The 12980-nt window shown below is 46.9% G+C and overlaps 1 protein-coding gene across 2 annotated transcripts in view; it reads left to right on the forward strand.

Annotated features, from left to right (window-relative positions):
- Positions 1–237: 237 nt before the first annotated feature.
- HSA32 (Aldolase-type TIM barrel family protein) overlaps positions 238–12980 on the forward strand; it is a 45110-nt gene continuing 32367 nt past the window's right edge. The window contains exons 1-2 of one of the 2 annotated variants that reach the window (XM_086508963.1): positions 238–371; positions 438–583. In XM_086508963.1, coding sequence (XP_086365089.1) covers positions 464–583 — 120 coding nt within the window. In that variant the 5' untranslated portion in view covers positions 238–371; positions 438–463. Of the gene's footprint in view, positions 584–12980 lie in introns of both variants that reach the window. The other variant, XM_086508962.1, reaches the window with a different exon arrangement.

Raw genomic sequence — 12980 nt, forward strand, 5'->3', positions numbered from 1 at the left:
AAGCAACACCCTGGTCCCTTGGCTGCGCGCGGGTATAAATCCCCGTCGGGCCCCTTGAAGGTAGAAGTCCCTCGGCCGCGTGCGGGTAAGAATCCCCGACGGGCCCCTTGAAGACAGAGCACTCCCTCGGCTGCGTGCGGGTAAGAATCCCCGCCGGGCCCCCTCCCCGACGCGCCCAGAAACTGGGGCGTCACAAAGGATCTCCAATATCACTCCTCCAAGCAGGCAGTGTCAACAAGTGATAAGTTCCCGCTGTGGACCAAATGCGTGTCACAGTCTTTTCACTTTTCCGACGTTTCTAGATTGATCGCGAGTCCTTTACCTTTGTCTTGAGACTCCTCCGAGCTCCCGAGTCCCGACGCTCTTCAGAGGTTATCTCCATCTCCATTTGTAATTCTTTCATGTTACTGCAGTTTCGATTCAGGCTTGTTTAGCAGTCGTTGCAAAGCTGTTGTTGGACGCTATGGAGAGGTTTCTGGTGGGCATCGAAGATGTTGACGCACGCCTGGAGCACCCACGACGATGTGGCATGACAGAAATGAGAAGCCCGTGCTATTCTGTCATGGGTCCTCGCTACATTCAGGTAGCCTTCAAATCCATGTCCTTTTCTATGCAAGCTCTTCTCTCTCTCTCTCTCTCTCTCTCTGTGTGTGTGTATGTGGACGCACATGCACTCGTAATCAGGGGTTTTAAACGTCTGTTTGGGGTTGTTGGACATGATGCTGACCCTGTTAAAAATGGCATCTGTGGGTGATCGGGCCAAAACTGCTGGCTAGGATTAAATGCAACCCATACGCAAAATGCAAAGCCTGCCAGCGTGCGAGACATACCAGCTAGACAAGCATGCCCTAAACCCAAAGTGGAGCAGCAGAGTGGTGTACACCCCCACCTCCCCACCTGATTTTGAGCAAACTGTCAGAAATTGAAGATGTGGGGCCCACAATGAAGATATCTGTTGCAATGTCCACAGAAGGACAATAATCCATGAGTGTAGCAGCAGTCCGAGAATGACAACCATGAATAAATCTTGGTAGGATGATGCCATCACAAGCAGTGTAGACAACTGCAGTTCTACACCCGGCAAGGGGGCTACTCGAAGATATAGGTCCTGAACTGTGTATACACAACTACTCTCGAGACAGACTCAACATTTGTAAAGGAGTGCCGATAGGTCTGCAACTGTCCAATCCTTCCAAATAAAGATCTGTGGTTACTCATCTGAAGAAGGATCTCCCAAGAATCCAATGCTGATTGATGAATAAGCCGAAGTCAAAGCTGTCATACGCTGCAGCAATCGCAGTCAGCAACATTTGGATGCTTCTTTCGTACCTCCCTTTGGAGAGCTCCAACCTTGGGGGCAACCCTTTTCGGGTGCAGATCTGGCCACGATTGGCTAGTATAGCAGGTTCTTTTCCCTTGCAGTGTTTTGCCTAGCTTTCTGGCATGTTACAGATCAGCCCCAACGTTCTTCACGGGCTTGTTCCTCAAGCTGGTTCCTTTACTCTTCATATGAGTATTGGTGTCATGTTGTGTATTGGATATTTATTGCACAGTTGAGTTGTGGGTATGTTCTCTTCAACACAAGTACAAAGGACAATTTTGTTGAAGATTTTAAGGAAGCAAGTTATCTGAGTCTGTATGCAGTTTGGCATATTGTATTAAGTTATCTGAGTTTGTATGCAGTTTGGCATATTGTATTGGATTGTGCCTATAGGGTTGATCTTGGCAGGTGCAGAGAAGTGGCGGACATTTGGTTTGCTCTTAGGGAGTTTTGTTTGAGTAGCTAGGTCCTTGTTGGACCCCGACGACTTCTTTGGCAAACATGATCCTCAGGTGACAACCCTTCGTGTCTTCCTATTCTCAGCAATCTCAGTTTATCGATGGTGTAATTCTCTTTGAGTCTCGAGTTCCATGAGATTCAGGTTTTGCTATTTAATTACAGAGAAAGAAGTTTTACGTTAGCTTGTCTCAGGTTTCTTTTTGGTGGTACTTATTCTCTTTTTCCAAGATTGAGCGGGAAGGGAGGACTTCTATCTTGGGAGGAGTCCTCCGCTTCAGCTCTTGAGCTTTCAGTGAAAGTGTTTGCTCTGTTCCGATGTGGGATTGAGTCAGTTGTTTCCACATAGCGTACTTTTGAGGATATTTCTCCTTCAGTGGGGGCTTCTAGATTATTATCTTCAATTGACTTCCGGTGCTCCATTCAGCGGGGTCTTCCTGTCCTTGGTTTCCCTTGCCCATTTCTTGTGGTTTTGGATGGTGTGCTTGAGTCCACTATGCAGTTAGTATCTTGGCAGATGTTCTTATTTAGCCATTTCGGTGGTTGCCTCGTCTTTCGAATTTGTGGTGTGACGGTTGCTCTTCCCATTGCGACCGAGCAGGAGTTCCTATGCCTGGTCTTCCAGATTGATCCTTGAAGACTGTACCATTCGGGATACACCTACTTCCCTTATCCTTAGACTCACATGTTATTTCGTAAAAGTGGACAGCGGTCCTTCTCGGATTAAGAACCAGTTACAGTTAGCCGGCATTCTTTGAAGAGGGGAGACAATCTTCTTGGTTCTCCCAGATTTGGTTCCAGGTTCCAGATGTATATTTCCTTTCGGATTCACCTCCCTTTGGTGATCCAGGTTACACAGACAGAGACTATTGGAGAGTTATGACAATTATTCATGGTTCGGGTGTTCTCCCTTTAGAGGGGGATATGGATTTGGTGGCTTTCTACAGCACCTTGTTCTTCTCTTGCAGAGCTTGGAAGCAGAATCTTCTCTTGATCTTGCCATGCTAGTTGCAGTCTCAGTATCGATGTGTGTTCCTTTTTGCTGGATGTTTGTTCCCGATTCACATGCAGCTTGGAGATTTTAATTTTTGGCATGGTGTATATGACCGGAGGTGCAGGTTTCCAACTCTTTCCTCGAGGGTGAAACACTTTAGAGTTGGGAAATGATCCGGATACCAGTAATTTATGCCTTTACCCTCAGTTTTGATGCATTCTTTTGGAGCGGTCAGCAACAGTACCTTCTGCAGATGCTGGTTGTGCGACTTGTGAGTCGGTTGGCTTGAGGAGATTCTTGATAGAGCTGGATTTACTTTCAGCAAACAACATAATACTTCTCGGACGTCTTTCGGGGGCAGTGGTTGGATGATACAACCTTCGTGTATGGCTTGACCTTAGATTTTAGGAGCAGATATCCTCGTCGACTAAACCCTCTCTTTATAGTTGCAGATTGCTCACTCCAGCTTCGTGGTCCGACTTCCTTTCTAGGAGCTGAGAGGGGGTTTTGGCATCTATCTTGGTTCATCCAGTCGGTCCCAGTTTCTCCTAGGGACGGGTGTTAGGGAGTGAGGACTGTTTTGTGGTTGTGCCCGGCCAGTGTGAGGTAGGTTTCTTATGCCGGGTTGTGTCTAGCCATGTTTAGTCTTGGGTTTTTGCTTGGTTCCATGGTCATTAGGCTTCTGCAGGCTAGGGTATTTTTCCGAGCCTTGCCGGTATTGTCCCCATGCCCCTACTGGGCATCCATTTTACCCTCTTTCTCTGGGGACTGGTGGTAGGAGGAGGGGCACCTTGGGGAGTAGTGTGTGCAGAGAGTTCCTGTGGTGCAGGGCGTCCTCATTGGGCAGCTCTAGGGAGGAGTATGGCGGCTAGAGGGGGGGTCCACATGCCTAGCGTTTTTGTTGGCTGCTCCCATTTCTAGCGTTTTTTTCCACGGCGAGCAGGGCAGCACCGTCAGACATGTGATGGGCAACAGGGGCATTCCCCTAGCATTTTTACTCTCAAAGCATCTATAGGGAGACGATGTGATCACCACGATGCAGAGCACCACAACAGAGGTGTAGGCACCGGAGAGGAGGTTCTTGTTAAAGTTTATGCATCTCAAGTGAACTGCCCAGTGTGAACCCAGTATTTATTTTGGCTTTTAGGGATTTATTTCACTTATTAGTCAAAGTCTGGGTAGGGCAATTTACTAAGGTTTCTATATAAGAAACCTTCAGTCCCCATTGTATTATCATCTGTTATCTCATTGCCTTGGTTGATTGGTTCAATACATCTCTCTCTCTCTCTCTCCCGTGCTTCTCACCTTGGTCTACACGCTTCCGCATTGCCGACTCTGACATGGTATCAGAGCGTCATTTGGCATAGACCTTGGCGGAGTGAGGCGTCTCGGAGGAGAAGACGAAGTACTCGCCCACAAATTTATGCCCTGCTGGTTGCCTGCGTTTTTTATCACCTGTCGTTTTTTTCTTTCCATTTGCTGCCCAACGTTGAATTCTGCCCAGTAGTGCCTGGTGTTTTCACCTGCTCTCTTCTCAGCGCAAAAAAAAAAAACCCAGCTCGCTTGCACACCCTGCTGGCCTTGGTGTTTTTCCACCTGCTACCAAATAGCCTGCTCTGCCTTGCCCTGCCCTATTCCTTGCGTGGAAACGCCTACAGTCCAACGTTTTGAAAACGCAACGTGTTCGCCTTGTTGCCCAGCAATGAGTACATTGACCTACTGTCTAGGGTTTTGAGAGGCAATCTGCAGCCCCGTTTGGCAAGTTTTTTTGCTTGTTCTTCTCGCCTGCTCACCTTGCTGCCCTGCGTTTTGAGAGGCAAAGGTGGCCCGGTTTTGGCCTGTGGGGATCGGCAAGGGTTTGTGGCGTGGCAGTGTTTTCCACAGGAGAAGGGCATCGGCGGGGAGCCCTTGGAGATTCCATTGGAGGAGTTGTCCTTTTGTGGCAGTTTTGGTGTAGCAAAGAGGGATCTGTTGGAGTGGCAAAAGAGGGAAGAACTTGTGCGGCTTGGGATTTGTGCGGACAGATTTCGGAGTGCGAGACAGTACACGTACCAGGCTTTCGCAACTTCACGATGGCTCCCCTTGCTCGAGCGCCAGCGACAAATTGAACGACGGCAACTACGCTCATTGGAATTTGATTATGCGGCTTTGGTTTACTCGGAAAGGGTTATGGGATATTGTCGACGGCACGAAGCCTCGTCCCATAAGGGATTCCAACAACAGGTACACCCGCCTTCAAGATGAAGAGCACCTCCAATCGTGTGTCGATTGGGATGGGTCCAATGCGAAGGCGATGTCGGCCATTGCAGAATCTCTTACGAAGGACTTATCTCCAGCCATTCAGACCTTGAAGACTGCCAACGAAATGTGGTTCAAGCTTGTCGGAATGTTTGATCGAGATTCCAGATGCGAGCAGTCACCCTTCTTGGACAGCTATTTGAAATCCATTTCCCCCGAGGAAGTTCCATGCAATCATTTCTGATGAAGATTAAAGTTGTGCATGATCAACTGGCAACTATGAAGAGTGCACTTATCAGTACCCAATTAGCTGCTTTGGTCCTTATGAAGTTGCCTCCAGAGTATGAAACGGTGTCTAGAACCCTACGGCTACAAGTCATGAAGGAAAAGCTGGAATTTGATGATCTCAGCTCTTTTCTCATTGAGGAGAAAGCCGTGTTGGCTACTCAAGGCAAAATTCCGATTTCTGAGACGGTTGACACACATGGCGAGGCACATGCTGCTTCGGATCCCAGAAAAAGGACAAAGTACCATTGTTACAAGTGCGGAAAGCGAGGTCATTTGGCCAAGGATTGCAGATCCAAAGGCAAAGACAAAGATTTTGCAAAGGACAAAGGTAAAAGCAAGCGACGGGAGGACATCAGTGACAATGACCCAGGGAAGGGCGGCAGAGAGGCTGCTGGTGTGGTGACAACCACACTGGCCCGGATTCCCACCTTCTAGTCACATATAGATCGCTGTCACCACTGGCTTCAGCCAGAGAGAGGCTTGTGAGTGGCAGAGAGGGGCAGACAGAGCTCCCTATGATTGATTTGGACCCTTGTGTAGGAGTTCAAGTTATTGGTGTTTGGACCCGTAGGTCGGAGTTGGCAATGTCGGTAGCAGTTGCAGTTGTGTGCACCTCGGGTCTATCCTGTTGGCATGTCAACCTGGTACCAAATCTATCGCATGATTTCGAGGCCTCTTTGGTGGTAACTGAGACGTTAATGAATCAGAGAAATACCCCGACTTTACCTTACGCTCTGCATAGTTCACTGGCATCAGAGTTTGGCCTATCCCCCACCATATCTGACACTAAACCGACTGTGGGTTTGGGCTTCTTTCTTTTCGTGTCCTCTTTGTCATATAAGTCAGATGGTATTTTCTTCTTTGGACAATTGGCAACAAAGTGACGAGGCTGCTTGCAAATAAAGCATTTACCCTCAGCCATCAGCCATTAAAGCCTTCTTTTCCTCGAAAGACTTACGCACAAAAGGCTTTCTCTGTTTCTTGGTCTGTCCTCTAGAAGTCTTAGCCGAGTCTTTAGCTTTCTGTGTTTTCCCCTGACCTTTGGGAAGCTTGAGGAGTCGCTTTTGCAAAGGGCTTCTTTGCTGAATTTTTCTTTGACTGACCCCCTTTCACGTTGCCTTGGAATCCAGTGTCGTCTCCTTCAACAAGGCATTACCAGTGTTGGCAACCTCCATTAGTTGAGGAAGGGTGGTCACTGTGTTCTTTGAACAGTAATTGAGCCCTTTAGAGAGCGTACAACAGTACTTTTTTATCTGCTCTGTCAATGGCGCAAATCTGTAGGAAGTTCGTGAAAGTAGCGCTTTACAAAACTTGTGGTTATACTTATCAAAGTTTTTGCAGCGAGCCGCATTTAGTTGGTGCCATTTTGTCATGACATCAACTTCAAACTCATTTGAGAGCCATGCAGATGCAAACATCTGTTTGAAGTAAACCCATGTGGCGGGTGCCTATCCTTGCATTAACAAAGTTGTCCACCGCATTTCCTTTTAAGAAAGTGAAAGCTTTTCGAACCTTCGAAGCCTTTGTAAAATTCCTCTGTGTATATGCGATATCAAACGTTGAAGGAAGGTAAAAGCCTTTGTCTTTGTCACGCGACACATCCCAACCCTATGTGTCCGTGGACAAGCTACACCACAGCAGGGTTCAGTCAGTTCAGTCAAGTTTAGAATAGCAGTGATCTGGCACTTTTGTGAGTCTATTCGTAGACCGTACATGCCCAGTCACTTAGCATAGATGCATATCCTCTGGTTGCACACAACATGATCATCGGAATTCCTATCAGAATCCATTAGCATCAGTTAGGGGAATTTTCTAGTGCATTTAGCCTATTTTCCTATTTATTGGTATTTTCACTTATTATTTTTAAGTGACTTTCCGACAAAAGTAGGTAGCGCAATTTTGCTAAGTTAATATATAAGCAAACCCAAGTTAGCACTTTCTGGCAGAAGAGGCAGCAGGAGCTTCCCGCTCAACAGGCAACTTCTCAGTAGTACCCCCCTCAGCATCAAGATCCATCACCATCCAAGGCCATCCTTGGTATTTTTCCGCGACCAACTCACATTAGCCCTTGGCGATTTTGTCCCTGCATACTCAGCGTTTTTGCAGCCAGTCACTAACGCTAGGCAGCCAGCAAGACATCAACGATTTCAGCCTTCAAGACCAGCGTTTTTCAGTTTTAGTGAACCTGCTGTGGCAGGGTTTTTCAGCCAAGGTTGTCCACCTAAAAACGCAGCCTACAGAGCAGCAGCATCAGCGTTTTTAATTCTCAGCCCAAAACAGCAGCAGATCCTCGCAGTTTTCAGCCTATGACTCAGTAGCAGAACCATCCCAAGACGGTTGTAGATGTTCCCCCATTTTCAGCCCTTACAACGCAGTCAAAACAGCCATTTCAGCCCCGAACAGTCCATGAAAATCAGCAGATAGAAGATCCCAATTTTCAGCCACGAAGTCGTCGTCGTCATCGGCATAGTCCCATTGCATCAGTCCATTGCATGCGCACCTTTGTGCAATCAAAGTAGACCACTCTCGCCGACGAGAGTGGGGCCTTCGGAGGAGGGTTTTACAACCTCTCGGGTGTCGCATCTCTTCTCTCTCCTTCTCTCAGTCTCATTCACTTGCACGCACAATATCCACTCACTTTGTTTGTGATCATAGCATTCTCCATAATAAGACGGAAAGCTCTCTCTTTCCCTAAGAACTAAAAGGAACCTTGAGCAATAAAGATCACTAATCTTGAGAAAATACAACATTCATTCCGTTGCACCTAACATTGGTATCAGAGCTTTGGAAGTGTTCTGCATTACTCAAGGAAAGAACCACAAGAATCACAAGAATTTTTTTGCTTATTGCAATTGCACGAACCCAAGTTCGCTTGGGCGTGGCGATTCCTAATCGTGTTTTGTTGAAGAGTGACAGGAATCCCAAGAAAGAAGGGCTTGTCCAGCCTCCCCTTGTGTCTCTTTTCACTCATTGAGAGCAGACCTTGCACTTAGCGGCCGGCCAATCGACGTGAGGTGGGAAAAAGCAACCTTGGTGTGAGCGCAAGGCCGCCGAGGGGTGCGTCCGCAGAAAAGAGTAGAACTCGGGTGAAGAGAAGATCCTTCTGCAACGCGAGTTGCAAGCGAAAGAAAACCTCAAGACCCCCAAGAACCCAAGTTCCTCGTGAATTTAAGAAACCAAGACCCTCAAGACCCCAAGTTCCTCGTGAACTTAAGAACCCAAAACCCCCAAGAACCCACAAGAACCCACAACTTCAGAATGGTCATCACTCGAAGCGGAATGGATATTTCGCTTGGAGGTGATGAGCATGAGAGAGGCGAAGAAGAATTTTCCCCACCAGGAGGTTTTTCTGACCCTTCCCCGTCTACGTCAAGGATTGCACCAGCTTCTATGGAAGCTTGGTGCAAGACAATGATGGACATGATGGTACGACAAGGTAGACAACGAGAAGTGTGGCACGAAGAAAGAATGGCAGCCATGGAACGTGAGTGCGAACAAGCACGCTTGGCGGCCAGTGAAAGAAACGCAGAATTGGATCGCGAGTCCATAGAAAGACTAGCCGAATTGGCTCGCAAGCGCAAAGAAAGACGGTTAGCGCGTGAAGCGCAGATAGATCAACGCATGCAAGAGTTTGTCCTACTATTATCTAATGTGCAGGCGCCGATTGTCGAGAATCAGGAAAATGAGACTCTCTCAGTCTCTTCTTCTCCAAAGCATGATACACGGGATTTGCACGATTGTGTGAAGCATGATGATGATTTGAATGATAATGATAAGCATGATGATTTGCATGATCAAGATGTGATTTCTCACAAGCATGATAAGCTGCATGAAGATGAAGTGATTGTTCACAATGATGATGTGTTAGTTGATGCTTGTTCTAGCGAAGCTAACCTCGTTGCAGATACAATCAATCATGAAGGATCGATCTTGGCTCTCGAGCCTTGGTCCAAAGAATCGTCACAGGAAGTATTATGTGTTGGCATGATTGATACGCACGCATTGTTCGAGTGTTTCATTCGTGATCGTTTCTTGTATTTTAGTCAGCATCGTTATGTGATCCCTTTTCCTAGGCATGACATATTGTATGTTGAGCACGTTTCTCTCATGGATGAGCACGAATGTATGCGGATTGTTCATGAAAAGTGGAAAAGTCTGTATGTCAGAAAGTCACATTCCGTGTCTCTTCCGTGGCATGACACAGTTTCCGAAAGAGCACATGATAGTATGAGCACCAAGCATGGACATTTCCATTGTGATTTGCCACAGTTGATTGATTTCGATCAAACATAAAAGATTCGACCTCATTGTTTGCATGTGTTTGATGAACGGGTTGTCACTCCGTCTCTATGTTCATCTACATTGCATACACAATCTTTAGCAAAGACAAGATTTTTTTCCTTCACTTTACATGGAATGGGTATGTTCATGGTTTTGTGTTGGAGATGGTTTCATGAATTTTCAGCCATGGAGATTCTTGAAGACGAAAGAAGCAAGACTCTAGACGCAGTTAAAGCAAGGACGGAACCACAGAAGACTTTGTGTCGCTTTCGGCGCGGCCCAAAGAAGCAAGCGTTGCAGACCTTTATGAAGTTCAAGTACCGCACGACCCACACATCAGAGTGGGCCGGCGAAGAGTCCCTTCCAGGATTCCGGATGCTGTTGGCGATCTCCCTCGACGCCATACAGTTCGGTACCAATACCTCACTTTGAAAAGGAGAGGATGTCACGTGACACATCCCAACCCTATGTGTCCGTGGACAAGCTACACCACAACAGGGTTCAGTCAGTTCAGTCAAGTTTAGAATAGCAGTGATCTGGCACTTTTGTGAGTGTATTCGTAGACCGTGCATGCCCAGTCACTTAGCATAGATGCATATCCTCTGGTTGCACACAACATGATCATCGGAATTCCTATCAGAATCCATTAGCATCAGTTAGGGGAATTTTCTAGTGCATTTAGCCTATTTTCCTATTTATTGGTATTTTCACTTATTATTTTTAAGTGACTTTCCGACAAAAGTAGGTAAGGCAATTTTGCTAAGTTAATATATAAGCAAACCCAAGTTAGCACTTTCTGGCAGAAGAGGCAGCAGGAGCTTCCCGCTCAATAGGCAACTTCTCAGCAGTACCCCCCTCAGCATCAAGATCCATCACCATCCAAGGCCATCCTTGGTGTTTTTCCGCGACCAACTCACATTAGCCCTTGGCGATTTTGTCCCTGCATACTCAGCGCAGCCAATCACTAACGCTAGGCAGCCAGCAAGACATCAGCGATTTCAGCCTTCAAGACCAGCGTTTTTCAGTTTTAGTGAACCTGCTGTGGCAGCGTTTTTCAGCCAAGGTTGTCCACCTAAAAACGCAGCCTACAGAGCCGCAGCATCAACGTTTATAATTCTCAGCCCAAAACAGCAGCAGATCCTCGCAATTTTCAGCCTATGACTCAGTAGCAGAACCATCCCAAGACTGTTGCAGATGTTCCCCCATTTTCAGCCCTAAAAACGCAGTCAAAACAGCCATTTCAGCCCCGAACAGTCCATGAAAATCAGCAGATAGAAGATCCCAATTTTCAGCCACGAAGTTGTCGTCGTCATCGGCATAGTCCCATTGCATCAGTCCATTGCATGCGCATTGTACACCTTTGTGCAATCAAAGTAGACCACTCTCGCCGACGAGAGTGGGGCCTTCGGAGGAGGGTTTTACAACCTCTCGGGTGTCGTATCTCTTCTCTCTCCTTCTCTCAGTCTCATTCACTTGCACGCACAATATCCACTCACTTTGTTCGTGATCATAGCATTCTCCATAAGACGGAAAGCTCTCTCTTTCCCTAAGAACTAAAAGGAACCTTGAGCAATAAAGATCACTAATCTTGAGAAAATACAACATTCATTCCGTTGCACCTAACAGTCTTGTCTTCAAAAGCACTAAAAGTGTCGATCTTTGTATGGTTTCGGCTTGTCAAGCACTGTCAAATTGTTATACTCAAGTGTCTGCAACATGGGTGCAGTGGTTGGGATCATCTGTGCTGCTTGGCCATTAGTATTTTGGCTTCCTAGTGCCATATTTGCTTGCTGATTGGAGAAACCAGCCATACCCAAATAATTGACCCCGAGTACTTTGAAACCTTGGATGTAAGCCAATATTACCATACATGGGGTTTGACATCATGCCTTGCATACCCCCAAACACTGTTCGTGGCATATACTGTTGATTTCTAGGCGCATAACTACCCATGCTTTGAAACACAGATTCACCTCCAAAATACCCAGGATGTACCGTAGGTGGTGGAAATACGTGATGCATAGCTTGGAAGGTAGTTCCTTGTCCATTAGACCAACATTTGGACACTCATAGGTGGTTGGCTGAACTGGTATAGCCTGAGGAATTGGCGTCCTAGTCACCTGCTCATGGAGAGAAAGGGTTTTAGTTGCCCAATCATTATCCCTTGAGCTTGTGGCACATTCACATCAATAAAAGGTATAGACAATGGTGGTCGTGAACTTTCACCAACCTTATACACTGTAGGAATAGCCTGTCTGTCTTATAAAGAGGAACCTTCTTCTTTGGTGTCATCCGTCCTGTCAACCATAGTGGAATTCCAAGTACCTGCACTCTGTGTCTTCACCTCGCCCAAAACAAACCAAGGCTCACTTCTCGAGGAAAAAGTGACGTAGTCTCGGCGACGGAACCATGAAACCTGCGTGTAGCCTTACTAAAGGGCGGTAAACTTTAGCTCTCACCCGAAACTATGTCGTCTAAAATTATTCCCTGCACGTTATGACACAAAGAAATGAACCTACAACTAGAATTCACCTCTTCAAAATAATCCACGACTTGGTAGCTAGACTTGTGGATGTAAGCAATTAGACTTGGCACATTAGCTATACATTTATGCCCTAGACTTGTGAAGCAGCAGAGTGGTGTAAGTCTAACACCCCCTCTCAGCACCTGGTGCTGAACAAACAGCATGAAGCCGAAGATGTGAGGCAAATGATGAAGATGTCTGCTGCGATGTCCACTGAAGGATACTCCATGAGTGTAGTAACAGTTTGGGGTGTTCGAACCACCGAGAGATCTCCATGGTAAAGTGCCGCCACAAGCAATGTAGCAAACTGTTGTACTCGGCCGATACAAGGTGAAGATACTGCATGAAGGTCCCGAACTGAGTGTGAAAACAACTCCTTGTCCTAAAAGAAGTGCCAATAGACCTGCAAGTGTCCTGCCCAATAGGATCTGTGGTGTTTGTAGTCAAACTGTCTGGAGAAAACGGGAAAGCCCAGGAATCGTCATGAGAATGATCGGAGCCTGTCAATGCATGAACTTGTAACCCAGTGTGGCCAGATGGCTAAGCTGTGTAAAACGTCCTCCGAATCAAGGAAAGCCAGACTAAATAGTCTGCACTGTAGAAGCTACCGTAAGCTGCAACAGTCACCGAGAGATCGCGCGGACCACCACCGAATGGTGTCTTGTTAGTAGGTAGGGTAATCCAAGACGAGGGGAAAGCAAGACTCAACAGTCTGCACTGTGTAGGACCTCTGAGAAGAGATGTGGTCAGACCAAGTTGTCTGCACCGTAATCGTCCTGTAGAAGTAGGAAAGCCAGACTGAGCAGTCTGCGCTGTGAATTATCTTTGAGAAGAGGAAAGGCCAGCCAAATCTGCCTGTGCCGTCTTGCCTGTATCTC

This window comes from Adiantum capillus-veneris, chromosome 3 (genome assembly GCF_014529385.1).
Source record: "Adiantum capillus-veneris isolate H3 chromosome 3, ASM1452938v2, whole genome shotgun sequence".
NCBI lineage: Eukaryota > Viridiplantae > Streptophyta > Polypodiopsida > Polypodiales > Pteridaceae > Adiantum > Adiantum capillus-veneris.